This window comes from Coregonus lavaretus (genome assembly GCF_964263955.1).
Source record: "Coregonus lavaretus genome assembly, contig: HAP1_SCAFFOLD_3279, whole genome shotgun sequence".
Classification (NCBI taxonomy): Eukaryota; Metazoa; Chordata; class Actinopteri; order Salmoniformes; family Salmonidae; genus Coregonus; species Coregonus lavaretus.
Window position 1 is genome coordinate 3,538 of NW_028162698.1, and position 16,463 is coordinate 20,000.

The 16,463-nt window shown below is 40.0% G+C and overlaps 1 protein-coding gene across 1 annotated transcript in view; it reads right to left on the bottom strand.

Annotated features, from left to right (window-relative positions):
- Positions 1-3,782: 3,782 nt before the first annotated feature.
- Positions 3,783-16,463, bottom strand: part of LOC311119010 (uncharacterized protein) — a gene marked incomplete at both ends in the record, with an annotated part of 55,073 nt that continues 42,392 nt past the window's right edge. Inside the window, 4 exons of the mRNA XM_084193759.1 lie at positions 3,783-3,863; positions 5,582-5,656; positions 10,183-10,242; positions 13,415-13,489. Coding sequence (XP_084049885.1) covers positions 3,783-3,863; positions 5,582-5,656; positions 10,183-10,242; positions 13,415-13,489 — 291 coding nt within the window. The remainder of the gene's footprint in view (positions 3,864-5,581; positions 5,657-10,182; positions 10,243-13,414; positions 13,490-16,463) is intronic.

Genomic DNA, 16,463 nt, shown 5'->3' on the forward strand with positions numbered 1-16,463 from the left:
ACTATTATACTGTAACTACTATACTGTATAACTACTGTAACTATTATACTGTAACTACGATACTGTAAACTACTGTAACTACTATACTGTAACTACTATACTGTATAACTAATGTAACTATTACAATGTCACTACTACAATGTAACTACTATACTGTATAACTACTGTACAACTATAATGTAACTAATAAACTGTAACTATACGGTAACTACTATACTGTACAACTACTGTACTACTTTACTGTACTAATATACTGTAACTAATATACTGTACTACTATACCGTAACTACTATACTGTATAACTACTGTACTACTATACTGTAACTACTATACTGTAGAACTACTGTACTACTATACTGTATAACTACTGTACTACTATCCTGTATAACTGCTGTACTACTATACTCTAAGTACTATACTGTAACTACTATACTGTAAATACTATACTGTAACTACTACACTGTATAACTACTGTACAACTATACTGTAACTACTATACTTTAACTACTAAACTGTAACTATTATACTGTAACTACTATACTGTATAACTACTGTAACTACTATACTGTAACTAATATACTATAAGTACTATACTATAACTACTATACTGTATAACGAATGCACTAATATACTGTAACTACTACACTGTAACTACTATACTGTATAACTACTGTCACTACTATACTGTAACTAATATACTATAAGTACTATACTATAACTACTATACTGTATATCTAACGTACTACTATACTGTAACTACTATACTGTATAACTACTGTACTACTATACTGTATAACTACTGTCACTACTATACTGTAACTAATATACTATAAGTACTATACTATAACTACTATACTGTATATCTAACGTACTACTATACTGTAACTACTATACTGTATAACTACTGTACTACTATACTGTATAACTACTGTACTACTATACTGTAACTACTATACTGTATAACTACTGTACTACTATACTGTAACTACTATACTGTAATTTACTATACTGTATAACTACTGTACTACTACATTGTAACTACTATACTGTAACTACTATACTGTATAACTACTGTACTACTATACTGTATAACTACTGTACTACTATACTGTATAACTACTGTACTACTATACTATAACTACTATACTGTATAACGAATGCACTAATATACTGTAACTACTACACTGTAACTACTATACTGTATAACTACTGTCACTACTATACTGTAACTAATATACTATAAGTACTATACTATAATTACTATACTGTATATCTAACGTACTACTATACTGTAACTACTATACTGTATAACTACTGTACTACTATACTGTATAACTACTGTCACTACTATACTGTAACTAATATACTATAAGTACTATACTATAACTACTATACTGTATATCTAACATACTACTATACTGTAACTACTATACTGTATAACTACTGTACTACTATACTGTATAACTACTGTACTACTATACTGTAACTACTATACTGTATAACTACTGTACTACTACATTGTAACTACTATACTGTAACTACTACACTGTATAACTACTGTATAAACGACTGTTTACAGATGAAGCAGATATACAGTGCCTTGCAAAAGTTTTCATCCCCCTTGGCGTTTTTCCTATTTTGTTGCATTACAACCTGTAATTTAAATGTAATGGACATACACAAAATAGTCCAAATTGGTGAAGTGAAATTAAAAAAATAACTTGTTAAAAAAAATTCCAAAAAATAAGTAATGGAAAAGTGGTGCGTGCATATTTATTCACCCCTTTGCTATGGAGCCCCTAAATAAGATCTGGTGCAACCAATTACCTTCAGAAGTCACATAATTAGTTAAATAAAATCCACCTGTGTGCAATCTAAGTGTTCTGAAAGGCCCCAGAGTCTGCAACACCACTAAGCAAGGGGCACCACCAAGCAAGCGGCACCATGAAGACCAAGGAGCTCTCCAAACATGTCAGGGACAAAGTTGTGGAGAAGCACAGATCAGGGTTGGGTTATTAAAATATGGAGCACCATTAAATCCATTATTAAAAAATGGAAAGAATATGGCACCACAACAAACCTGCCAAGAGAGGGCCGCCCACCAAAACTCACGGACCAGGCAAGGAGGGCATTAATCAGAGAGGCAACAAAGAGACCAAAGATAACCCTGAAGGAGCTGCAAAGCTCCACAATGGATATTGGAGTATCTGTCCATAGGACCACTTTAAGCCATACACTCCACAGAGCTGGGCTTTACGGAAGAGTGGCCAGAAAAAAGCCATTGCTTAAAGAAAAAAAGAAGCAAACACGTTTGGTGTTCGCCAAAAGGCATGTGGGAGACAACACCAAACATATGGAAGAAGGTACTCTGGTCAGATGAGACTAAAATTCTGCTTTTTGGCCATCAAGGAAAATGTCTGGCGCAAACCCAACACCTCTCATCACCCCGAGAATACCATCCCCACAGTGAAGCATGGTGGTTGCAGCATCATGATGTGGGGATGTTTTTCATCGGCAGGGACTGTGAAACTGGTCAGAATTGAAGGAATGAGGGATGGCGCTAAATACAGGGAAATTCTTGAAGGAAACCTGTTTCAGTCTTCCAGAGATTTGAGACTGGGACGGAGGTTCACCTTCCAGCAGGACAATGACCCTAAGCATACTGCTAAAACAACACTTGTGTGGTTTAAGGGGAAACATATACATTTCTTGGAATGGCCTAGTCAAAGCCCAGACCTCAATCCAATAGAGAATCTGTGGTATGACTTAAAGATTGTTGTACACCAGCGGAACCCATCCAACTTGAAGGAGCTGGAGCAGTTTTGCCTTGAAGAATGGGCAAAAATCCCAGTGGCTAGATGTGTCAAGCTTATAGAGACGTACCCCAAGAGACTTACAGCTGTAATTGCTGCAAAAGGTGGATCTACAAAGCATTGACTTTGGGGGGGGGGTGAATAGTTATGCACGCTCAAGTTTTCAGTTTTTTTGTCTTATTTCTTGTTTGTTTCACCCCAAAAATTATTTTGCATCTTCAAAGTGGTAGGCATGTTGTTTAAATCAAATGATACAAACCCCCCCAAAAATATATTTTAATTCCAGGTTGTAAGGCAACAAAATAGGAAAAATGCAAAGTGGGGTGAATACTTTCACAAGCCACTCTATGGGCCATATGGCCAGATATAGTCGATATGAATCTGAGTCTGTGAGTCTGGCCAGTGAGACTACACTCTGACATGTGTTTGGATAAGAATGTGCTCTAAGTGATGCCGTTTGTATGATGACAAAAGGGAAAGTGTCTCCCTTTCTCTGCTGCTTTACAGTAAGTGAACAGGAGCGTCTGATAAATTGCATATATTATAATAAAAGACAAATGCTGAGTCCCAAATGGAACCTTTTTCCCTACATAGTGCACTAGTTTTGACCAGAGCCTTATGGAACGAGGATAAAGTAGAAGGAGAGAGAGTGGAAGAACAGGGAACTCATGTGGTTTGATATTACAAAGACACACTGACACAATTAACGAGCAGGAGAGATAGAGACTTCACCAGCCTATAGGGTTTGAGAGGACATATTCTGAAGGCAACACTACACTATGGCTTCCCTGTTCCTTCTACAGAGTCTTTAATCAAATACAAAGTAGTCAGCCCTGCTGGAGGAAGAGAGAGTGAAGGAGGACAAGAAATTGGAGCAAAGTGAGTAAGAGCGAGAGAGAGAGAGAGAGAGAGAGAGAGAGAGAGAGAGAGAGAGAGAGAGAGAGAGAGAGAGAGAGAGAGAAATCTTACCAGTAGCATCCTCTAATTTTGCTACCTTCTCCATTTCTTTATTTTCTCTCTTGTCTTCAGCTTTCCTTTCTTCTGCTTCTCCTGGACACACAAACATTTGATATCATTAAAACCTCTCATCTGAGATCACTGAACAATCGAGAGCTTTCCGCATTTTTGTCAAGATTGAGTTATTGACATAGCCTTGTTCAGTACAATATTTTCTAACTATAGAGTGCTGGAAATACCCCAATTCATGTTGTTAAGTTCAAAAGAATACAATAAAACAATTCTAGACATCATTCAAACCAATGAGGGTTCGGAACTTTAAAGCCAATTATCTCAGAATCATCTTTTTGCAGATAGAACCTTATAGTCCCTAGCTCTCGATATGCCTGAGTCATGGAGGTCATTCAGCCATTTTGTTGCTGGACATCCTTTTACCACCATTTTAACTGTGCTCTGAAAGCATGACTTTGCATGATGAAGACCATTAATGTAATGTATATAAAATAGAGAGAGGGTAATTGTGTATCACATCAGCCCCCTGTCTGTCTGTCCGTCTGGCCGCCTGCTCTGTTCATCTGCTCTGTCTGTCTGTCTGCCTTCTCTATCCGTCTGCTCTGTCTGCTCATTCCATCTGTCTTTCACTAGTCTGTCACTCCCTCTCTCTCCTCTCTCCCCTCTCTCTTCTCTCTCTCCCCTCTCTCTTCTCTCTCCCTTCTCTCTTCCTCTCCCCTCTCTATTCCTCTCACTTCTCTCTCTCTCCTCTCTCTCCCCTCTCTCTTCTCTCTCTACTCTCTCTCCCCTCTCTTCTCTCTCCCCTCTCTCTTCCTCTCGCTTCTCTCTCTCTCCTCTCTCCACTCTCTCTTCTCTCTGCTCTCTCTCCCCTTTCTCTCTCTCTCTCCCTCTCACTCTCCCCCTCTCTCTTCTATCTCTCTTCTCTCTCTCCCCTCTCTCCGCTCTCTCTCTTCTCTCTCTCTTCTCTCTCTCCGCTCTCTCTCTCTCTCCCTCTCTCTCTCACTCTCTCTCTCCCCCCTCTCTTCTCTTCTCTTCTCTTCTCTCTCTCTCTCTCTCTCTCTCTCTCTCTCTCTCTCTCTCTCTCTCTCTCTCTCTCTCTCCCCCTCTCCCTCTCTCTCTCTCTCTCTCCCCTCTCCCTCTCTCTCTCTCTCTCCCCCTCTCTCCCTCTCTCTCTCTCTCTCTCGCTCTCTCTCTCCCCCTCTCTCTTCTCTCTCTCCCCCCATCTTCTCTTCCTCTCCCCTCTCTCCGCTCTCTCTCCCCTCTCTCTCCCCTCTCTCTCCCCTCTCTCTTCTCTCTCTCCCCTCTCGCCTCTCTCCCCTCTCTCTTCTCTCTCCATCTCTCTTCATATTTCTCATTCTTTCCATCTGTCTCACCCTCTATCAGTTTCTCTCTCCATCTTGCCCGCTCTCTCTCTTTCTCCATCTTGCCCGCTCTCTCTCTCTCTGTGTCTGTCATATCTATCTCATATAATAAATACATCAATAATTACAATCTCTCTCATATCTTTGCCTCCCTCCCATTTCTCTCTATCCCCTCTTTCTTCTCTCTCTCATCTCTCTCTCTCATCTCTCTCTCTCTCTCATCTCTCTCATCTCTCAGCAGAGAGAGATCCAACTCATTAACGATGTTATCTGCTCACACACGCATGCACGCACACACAAGCACATGCAATCAATGTCTGAGTAGGATGTGTGACATTGATTGTGTCTATGTGTATGTCACACTGATTCCAAAGTTAGCATTATCATCAGTTCACATATGGTACAACCCACTACAACACCAGTCAAGGCCATAGTTACCTGTGGTAGGATCCTGTTCTTTCTTTTCCACTATCTCGTCCTCTGAAGCATCAGGAAGGACTTGGCTGTCAGAGTCTAGAAGAGGCCAGTCATTCAATTTAGTTAGAGTGGTTTACAACACGAACAGAAGAAAGGTTTCAGACAGCAAGTGAAGTAACGGGTAGCTATATAGCAGTGGTGGAAAAAGTACCCAATTGTCATAATTGAGTAAAAATAAAGATTCCTTAATAGATAATGACTCAAGTAAAAGTGAAAGTCACCCAGTAAAATACTATTTGAGTAAAAGTATTTGGTTTTAAATATACTTAAGTATCAAAAGTTAATGTAATTGCTAAAATATACTTAAGTATCAAAAGTAAAAGTAAAAGTATAAATCATTTCAAATTCCTTATATTAAGCAAACCAGACGGCACCATTTTCTTGCTTTGTTTTTAAATGTAATGATAGCAAGCGGCACACTCCAACACTCAGACATAATTGACAACCAAAGCATTTGTGTTTAGTGAGTCCGCTAGATCAGAGGCAGTAGGGATGACCAGGGATGTTCTCTTGATAAGTGCGTGAATTGGACCATTTGGGGGTCAGGGAAAATGTATGGAGTAAAGAGTGCATTAGTAGTGAAATAACAGTAGTCAAAAATATTAATAGTAAAGTAGATACCCCAAAAGACTACTTAAGTAGTACTATAAAGTATTTTTACTTAAGTACTTTACACAACAGCTATATAGAACATTTTTTTGAAGGTTCTATAAAGAACCATGCTCATAAGGTTCTAAATTGAACTTTTATGGTGCTACGGATATTAAGGTTCTATGAAGAGCCATTATGGTTACAACTCTTATAGAACCCTATATACAGTTGAAGTCAGAGGTTTACACACACCTTAGCCAAATACATTTAAACTCAGTTTTTCACAATTCCTGACATTTAATCCTAGTAAAAATTCCCTGTCTTAGGTCAGTTAGGATCACCACTTTATTTTAAGAATGTGGAATGTCAGAATAATAAAAGAGAGAATGATTTATTTCAGCTTTTATTTCTTTCATCACATTCCCAGTGGGTCAGTAGTTTACATACACTCAAATAGTATTTGGTAGCATTGCCTTTAAATTGTTTAACTTGGGTCAAACGTTTCGGGTAGCCTTCCACAAGCTTCCCACAATAAGTTGGGTGAATTATGGCCCATTCCTCTTGACAGAGCTGGTGTAACTGAGTCAGGTTTGTAGGCCTCCTTGCTCGCACACGCTTTTTCAGTTCTGCCCACAAATTTTCTATAGAATTGAGGTCAGGGCTTTGTGATGGCCACTCCAATACCTTGACTTTGTTGTCCTTAAGCCATTTTGCCACAACTTTGGAAGTATGCTTGGGGTCATTGTCCATTTGGAAGACCCATTTGCGACCAAGCTTTAACTTCCTGACTGATGTCTTGAGATGTTGCTTCAATATATCCACATAATTTTCCTTCCTCATGATGCCATCTATTTTGTGAAGTGCACCAGTCCCTCCTGCAGCAAAGCACCCCCACAGCATGATGCTGCCACCCACGGTTGGGATGGTGTTCTTCGGCTTGCAAGCAGCCCCCTTTTTCCTCCAAACATAACGATGGTCATTATGGCCAAACAGTTCTGTTTTTGTTTCATCAGACCAGAGTACATTTCTCCAAAAAGTATGATCTTTGTCCCCATGTGCAGTTGCAAACCGTAGTCAGGCTTTTTTATGGCGGTTTTGGAGCAGTGGCTTCTTCCTTGCTGAGCGGCCTTTCAGGTTATGTCGATATAGGACTCGTTTTACTGTGGATATACAGTGGGGAGAACAAGTATTTGATACACTGCCGATTTTGCAGGTTTTCCTACTTACAAAGCATGTAGAGGTCTGTAATTTTTATCATAGGTACACTTCAACTATGAAAGACGGAATCTACAACAAAAATCCAGAAAATCACATTGTATGATTTTTAAGTAATTAATTTGCATTTTATTGCATGACATAAGTATTTGATCACCTACCAACCAGTAAGAATTCCAGCTCTCACAGACCTGTTAGTTTTTCTTTAAGAAGCCCTCTTGTTCTCCACTCATTACCTGTATTAACTGCACCTGTTTGAACTTGTTACCTGTATAAAAGACACCTGTCCACACACTCAATCAAACAGACTCCAACCTATCCACAATGGCCAAGACCAGAGAGCTGTGTAAGGACATCAGGGATAAAATTGTAGACCTGCACAAGGCTGGGATGGGCTACAGGACAATAGGCAAGCAGCTTGGTGAGAAGGCAACAACTGTTGGCGCAATTATTAGAAAATGGAAGAAGTTCAAGATGACGGTCAATCACCCTCGGTCTGGGGCTCCATGCAAGATCTCACCTCGTGGGGCATCAATGATCATGAGGAAGGTGAGGGATCAGCCCAGAACTACACGGCAGGACCTGGTCAATGACCTGAAGAGAGCTGGGACCACAGTCTCAAAGAAAACCATTAGTAACACACTACGCCGTCATGGAGTAAAATCCTGCAGCGCACACAAGGTCCCCCTGCTCAAGCCAGCGCATGTCCAGGCCCGTCTGAAGTTTGCCAATGACCATCTGGATGATCCAGAGGAGGAATGGGAGAAGGTCATGTGGTCTGATGAGACAAAAATAGAGCTTTTTGGTCTAAACTCCACTCGCCGTGTTTGGAGGAAGAAGAAGGATGAGTACAACCCCAAGAACACCATCCCAACCGTGAAGCATGGCAGTGGAAACATCATTCTTTGGGGATGCTTTTCTGCAAAGGGGACAGGACGACTGCACCGTATTGAGGGGAGGATGGATGGGGCCATGTATCGCGAGATCTTGGCCAACAGCCTTCTTCCCTCAGTAAGACCATTGAAGATGGGTCGTGGCTGAGTCTTCCAGCATGACAATGACCCAAAACACACAGCCAGGGCAACTAAGGAGTGGCTCCGTAAGAAGCATCTCAAGGTCCTGGAGTGGTCTAGCCAGTCTCCAGACCTGAACCCAAAAGAAAATCTTTGGAGGGAGCTGAAAGTCCGTATTGCCCAGCGACAGCCCCGAAACCTGAAGGATCTGGAGAAAATCCAAAATCCCTGCTGCAGTGTGTGCAAACCTGGTCAAGACCTACAGGAAACGTATGATCTCTGTAATTGCAAACAAAGGTTTCTGTACCAAATATTAAGTTCTGCTTTTCTGATGTATCAAATACTTATGTCATGCAATAAAATGCAAATTAATTACTTAAATATCATACAATGTGACTTTCTGGATTTTTGTTTTAGATTCCGTCTCTCACAGTTGAAGTGTACATATGATAAAAATTACAGACCTCTACATGCTTTGTAAGTAGGAAAACCTGCAAAATCGGCAGTGTATCAAATACTTGTTCTCCCCACTGTAGATACTTTTGTACCCGTTTCCTCCAGCATCTTCACAAGGTCCTTTGCTGTTGTTCTGGGATTGATTTGCACTTTTTGCACCAAAGCACGTTCATCTCTAGGAGACAGAATGCGTCTCCTTCCTGAGTGGTATGACGGCTGCGTGGTCCCATGGTGTTTATACTTGCGTACTATTGTTTGTACAGATGAACGTGGTACCTTCAGGCGTTTGGAAATTGCTCCCAAGGATGAACCAGACTTGTGGAGGTCTACTATTTTTTTCTGAGGTCTTGGCAGATTTCTTTTGATTTTCCCATGATGTCAAGCAAAGAGGCACTGAGTTTGAAAGTAGGCCTTTAAATACATCCACAGGTACACCTCCAATTGACTCAAATGATGTCAATTAGCCTATCCGACTTGCCAAAACTATAGTTTGTTAACAAGACATTTGTGGAGTGGTTGAAAAACAAGTTTTAATGACTCCAACCTAAGTGTATGTAAACTTCCGACTCCAACTGTATGTAGAAGCCCTTGTTATGGTTATTTATAGAACCTTTACGGAGAACGGTTCTATAAAGAACCTTCCTCAATCTCAAAACTTATTTGTAGACCTTTTTTTTGTAGACCCAATGTTTTTTAATCTGGTCAGCCATATTATATTGTTAAAATTCCAAAGTTGTTATTATTGACAAGTTGAATAAAGTGAGCTACCTCGGGAACAGCTGGGGGTCCATGAGGAGAAAACGTGAGAACCACTGATTCAGCCAACTGTTCTCAAATCACACAAGGCCACATATGCATATTTCACAAAACAACTGACCCTACTCATTTTTAACATGTCAATGCATAACACAACCTATTAGATAAACTGGAATGATACTCTTATTCACGGTTGCACAAAAAGACCTGTGCACAAACCACACCCCAAAATATTCGATTGAGCCGACGTCCCTACATTTGAATTATGACTGAAAGAGAAAATAACAATTTTCTGAAGTGCAAATAACCATTGAAGGGTTCTTTGAGTCATTATGGTTCCACATAGAACCATCACCCCTTCCCAAGGAACCTTCTTTCCTTAGTGTGTAGGTGAATATGCACAGCAAATTCACCAGTGTTAAAGGTGCTACACATAGTATTTTTATTTTATTTTCCCATTGTAACTTCAGGAAATGTCCATAATATATCTGCAGTAATAGTGGAATGATAGAGTTTCACAGTGTTACTTACCCGCCAGTGTTGTGATTGGCTGTAATAATCTCCTATTGATTTCTCCCGCCGGAGTGGCATCTGTTGTCAAAATGGGAAAGCTGTTTTGACTCTGTGGCTGTGTTATCTAGTGGAAATCGGGTCAATTGGCCAATGTAGAAATCGCTCTGTCATATCCTGGTTGCTAAAATTCTACACCGTTCACTCAATTTCAGTTTATATGAGAAAACAAGCACTGAATAGTGTAGGGAATCATTGTACTATCTAAATCGATGTGAAATATATTTTCAATAACAAAAAAAATAATTCAGCTGTTTGAAACTGGTGGACCAACACAAAGTAAAAGGCTCAAGTGCGAGTCTCCATGTTACGGAAGGTTTATTTTGAATGCAGCCTAGTGCTGCTGCAATTCACCTAGCTTCCACATAGGGGAGAAATTCTGAGAAACTCTAGGTGAAGCACCTTTAAATAAATAAAATATAACACTGAGAGTGTTAAATCAACACTGGAAGTGTGGAGTCTGCAGACCCATATACACACCGGAACACCGTTAAATTAACAGACTGCTTAGTGTAAAGCCTTATTCAAATATTTCCCAGAGTACCTTGCCTTTCGAGTAAATTGTAGAGTAACCACCCATGACTGTATTTGTTAGTGACAGAGACATGGTTGTTGCATTCATCCATTTTAGGTCCTATGGACTTCACCAAGTGAGATCCTAAGTGAATATGTTATCATAAAAACATTTATTTAACACAATACCATATGTATTTCATAAGGCCTTATTTTGAGGGCCTAGTTTGACCCTAATACAGAGGCATGAAACTCATACACATCACTTTGAACCAAAACCACGGCCACCATTATCATATTTCCAAGCATGTTCTATTGCAGGTTGATTTTTAGAATTGTTTGTTTCAATATCAATTTTTGTGATTAATTGATTAATCTTATGTTACACAAAGATAAAACAATATTTGGGCTCCCGAGTGGCGCAGCGGTCTAAGGCACTGCATCTCAGTGCTTGAGGCGTCACTACAGACCCCCTGGTTCAATTCCAGGCTATATCACAACCGGCCGTGATTGGGAGTCCCATAGGGCGGCGCACAATTGGCCCAGCGTCGTCCGGGTTTGGCCGGTGTAGGCCGTCATTGTAAATAAGAATTTGTTCTTAACTGACTTGCCTAGTTAAATAAAGGTTAATTAAAAAATCTAAACAAATCCAATCAGTTAGTTAGATTTTCTGCACCCATTACTGAAATGTTTTTTTATCCAGTTTAAATGCTCTCTTCACAAAGTTTCTATACTATAAAACAAAATAATCCAGTTGTTTTTACAGTACCTTACTGGCAGCTAGTTACCTATAAGGTACTGTAAAAAAGTCAGTATGTTACTGTAAATTCCAAAGAAACGTCGGTTTAACAGTACATTACTGTAAAGAAGTGCTTTCTTTACAGTAATGTACTATTCAACCAAAGTTTCTTTGGGATTTACGGTAACATACTGTACTTTTTTTGTACAGTAACTTAGAGGTAACTGGCTGCCAGTAATTTACTGTAAAAACAAGTTAAATGTTTTACAATGTAGGCTATCAAAATAAGGCCTTATGAACAACATATGGTATTAGCTGTGTTTGAATACTCATACTAACCGTACTATTTGTGACATAAATTGAGTATGTAGTATGCTTATCAGTCATAGTATGGATATAGTTAGTATGCCAAAAGTTCCCGGATGTCGTACTACATTCGCCAAAATTCGAAGTATACAAGCAGTGAACACTAGTTCCATGCTTTTAGGGTACATAAAGCAATTCTTCATAAATGGGAGTGGCTTCACAACATTTTCAGATTTGAAGAAAATGGCGGAAAATATGCAGCCGAAGTCCGACGAGAGCGGCTACAAATGTAAGTACAAAAAGTGAATATTCAAATTTTAGCTAATTATGACAAATGTTAAGAAAATGTTGAGGAATGAAATAAAAAATTAATGACTTTTCAAATAAGTTGCGTTTCACGTTGGCTGACAATTTGTTAGCTATGCTAGCTTTACGAACCACATAGCATAACATTGTAATTACAGCAGTTGCTTGCATGTACTGGTATGTTAGCTAGCTACCTAACATTAGTTGGCTACTAATACATCGAACTTGCCAGTATATTAACTATATGCCATCTAACTAACTACCCAATGTTTTCTTGTTTTTTTTACCCAACTTGACTTGATTATTCACGTCATTCTTAGCTTAGCTAAGTGGTATAGTCATTGCGCATTCTCAATGGACATTGTTAATGAAGTCGTAAGATATCTAGCTAGTAATTTGCTATGCTAACAAACTAGCAAGAAGTTGCATAGCAACAGCATCGACTTCCGGTAGACAGGCGAAGCGCTAGTACACTCAACTGAAAGGATATCGTTCATTTCCAGTATACTAAAAGGAACTAATAGTATATGTGGTATACACTCATTAAGTATGTAGTATACAGTATGTTAGTATGGGTATTCAAACACAGCTATTTTGTTAGATAATATATATTTAAATATTTTTTACATTTGCTTAGGATCTCACTTGGTGAAGTCCATAGGACTGAAAATGGATGAATGCAACAACCATGTCTCTGTCACTAACAAACACAGTCATGGGTGATAACACTACAATTTACTCGAAAGGCAAGGCACTCTGGGAAATATCTGAATAAGGCTTTAATCTAAGCAGTGAGTTAATTTAACACTGTTCCGGTGTGTATATGGGTCCACAGACTCCACAATTCCAGTGCTAATTTAACACTCTCAGTGTTCATTTTTAAGAATTTAAATCTGGAGAATTTGCTGTGTATGAATGTGTGTGTGTGTGTGTCTGTGTGTGTGTGTTTGTACTTCTCTTATTATAACAATGACATCACTTCCTAGTTAAAAACAAAAATAACAAACTCATTTAGAAAAAAGACAGGAAATAACTTGTCATTGTCACATCCAAGGCTATACATAATTTATATTTATTTTGTTTATTCTTCTTATTCCCGTAAGTCGGACAACTGAAGTTCATCCAGAGTAGTAGCACACAGTGACAATGTGTTTTGAGAGCTCGTGGGATGAATGAGAATTTTTATGTATTCACTACACATGGCAAAATAAACTTGATGCTTGACACAGAGAGTGGTGGGTGGCACACACAGGATAGAATGACAGAACAGATACCAGCTTCAGGATAGTGCTTGTGTTAACTTCCTGAATGTGTCTGTATCTGTGTTACCTGTCTGTGGGTCCAGGTAACCTTGCTCCATGGCTGTCTGGTTGTCAGTGTCTTCTTTAGATGGATCTAGCTCATCTGTACAGAGAGTGGAAGGAGAGACATTGGTCAGCCCCTGAGCAAACACACAGCGTCTTCTACAGTATCTCTGCCGTGACAGTACAGGATTGTCTACATTGGTCTTGTTGGACAAGACCGTGCTGTCTTGTCTGGACATTATACTATTCGCTAAATGTCAAATTGGTGCCAACATTCAAGAGACCAGCATGTCGAAATGTTGCCAAGATGACTAAATAACTCCCTCCCTCTTCCTCCTCCCTCCCTCTTCCTCCTTCCCTCTCCTCTCTCAGCAATGACATTTGGGACAAATTGAGTAAATGAAAGCCATGACACCAATAAGCTAACATGCTCTATGAATGGCTATTGTGCTGCTTCTATAATTGCTTTTTTAACAAGCTGAAGGAGAAAAGCCATTTTTTCATATATATGCAATTTTAGACCCATTCTCTGAACAATAACAACGGCAGACCCCATTAGATGGGGAAGGAGAACAATTTCTACCAAAGCCTTGTTTTTGGTGTTTGTCTCGAGTGCTGCTGTCAATCTGAAAATGTTGACACACGCAGACATGGACGCATGCAAGCAAACACACACACACACACACACACACACACACACACACACACACACACACACACACACACACACACACACACACACACACACACACACACACACACACACACACACACACACACACACACACACACACACAGCAACAGCAATCCTTCCCAGTAATCATGATTGGCATACTATTTAAATGAGAATCATGGCCTTATATATGCAGCCTAAGATGGTATAGTTCTATATTGTCTTTTCACATCAGGTGGAGATGTATTTGTGTTTCCAACAGCGCTGTGTCTATCTGTAGTGAACAAAAATATAAACGCAACATGCAACAATTTCAAAGATTTTACTGAGTTAACAGTTCATATAAGGAAATCAATCAATTGAACTAAATTCATTAGGCCCTAATCTATGGACTTCACATGACTGGCCAGGGGTGTAGCCATGGGTGGGCCTGGTAGGACATAGGCCCACCCACTTGGGAGCCAGGCCCATCCACTGGGGATCCAGGCCCAGCCAATCAGAATGGGTTTTTCCCTCCTCAGTTTCATCAGCTGTCCAGGTGGCTGGTCTCAGACGATCCCCCAGGTGAAGAGGCTGGATGTGGAGGTCCTGGGCTGGCGTGGTTACATGTGGTCTGCGTTCGTGAGGCCGGTTGGACGTGCTGCCAAATTCTCTAAAATGACGTTGGAAGCGTCTTATGGTAGAGAAACAAACATTCAATTCTCTGCCAACAGCTCTGGTGGACATTCCTGCAGTCAGCATGCCAATTGCACGCTCCCTCAAAACTTGAGACATCTGTGGCATTGTGTTGTGTGACAAAACGGCACATTTTAGAGTGGCCTTTTATTGTCCCCAGCACAAGGTGCACCTGTGTAATGATCATGCTGTTTAATCAACTTCTTGATATACCACACCTGTCAGGTGGATGGTTTATCTTGGCAAAGGAGAAATGCTCACTAACAGGGATTTGTGCACAACATTTGAGAGAGAATTTCTGGGATTTTTTATTTCAGCTCATGAAACATGGGCCCAACACTTTACATGTTGCGTTTATATTTTTATTCAGTATAAAATAAAATAAAAAATTTGCCATTTAGCAGATGCTTTTATCCAAAGCAACCTACAGGCCAGCTAGTTTACATTTTCATATGGGTGGCCCCAGCAGGCATCAAACTCACAATCCCTGCGTCGTAAAGCGCCATGCTCTACCATCTGAGCCAAACAGGACCACCTATCTGACATGATCACAACATATAATTCATGGGTAAACACATATAGTTGGCATGCACGTCATCCAATAGCACTATTATCACTCTCTCTGAATCAGGCAAACATTAATATTTTCTGTCTGAGTATACAAGGTCACAATGACAATGTGGAAATCAAAAAAACAATTATAGTACTACATACATTTGCTCAGTACATTTCGAACTGATTCAGTGACTGTGTCCCAATTGGCATCCAATTCCCTATATAGTGCACTACTTTTGACCAGAGCCATATGGGCCCTTTTCAAATGCTAAATAGATCATTAGGATCACTATTACTAAAGGTTTGTGCTATTTGTGAGCCTTGGGACGTCCCTACCAGTGGAGGCTGCTGAGGGGAGGACGACTCATAATAATGGCTGGAAAGGAGTCAATGGAATGGCATCAAACACATGGAAACCATGTGTTTGATGTATTTGATACCATTGCACTCATTCCACTACAGCCATTACCACAAGCCTGTCCTCCCCAATTAAGGTGCCACTAACCTCCTGTGGTCCCACCCTAAACCCTAACCTTAACCCTTACCATAACCTTAACCCTTACCTTAACCATTTTAAATGTCAACTTCAATTGGGTAGGGATGTCCCAAGGGTCTCGAATAGCACGGACCCTATTATAACCACCACATTGTAGTGACGCCATTGTATCTTACAGTTCCTAGCTGCCACCTGTAGGTGGCAGTATTGTTACAGGGTTTCCTCCCAATGCTATATGCAGGTGAGATAACTCATATTGTAGAAAATAGAAATACCATTCTACACAACAGGAGCAGGGAAGGTGTGTACGTGTGCGTTTGTGTGTGTGTGTGTGTGTGCGTGTGTGTGTGCGTGCGTGTGTGTGTGTGTGTGTGTGTGTCAATAATAGGAGGAGGCAGCAACACTGTGACATGTCATCCGTGCCTTATTTAAAGTCATTGATGAGGGGTTTATGATTCCCCTATGCAGACAAAATAATTTACAAAATTCAAAAATGTAGTAAGCTTTTTGAAACTACTTTTTGAGTCTGTACCTACTGCATTCAGTGTGTATCTGGATGAAGGGTTTAGTACACGGTTCTGCACTTCACTCTAGTTCACTTCAGATTCACAGCATATTCATAGGACTGTATGTATATATGTTGGTGGTTTGGATGTACAGTACTGCTAGGAATGA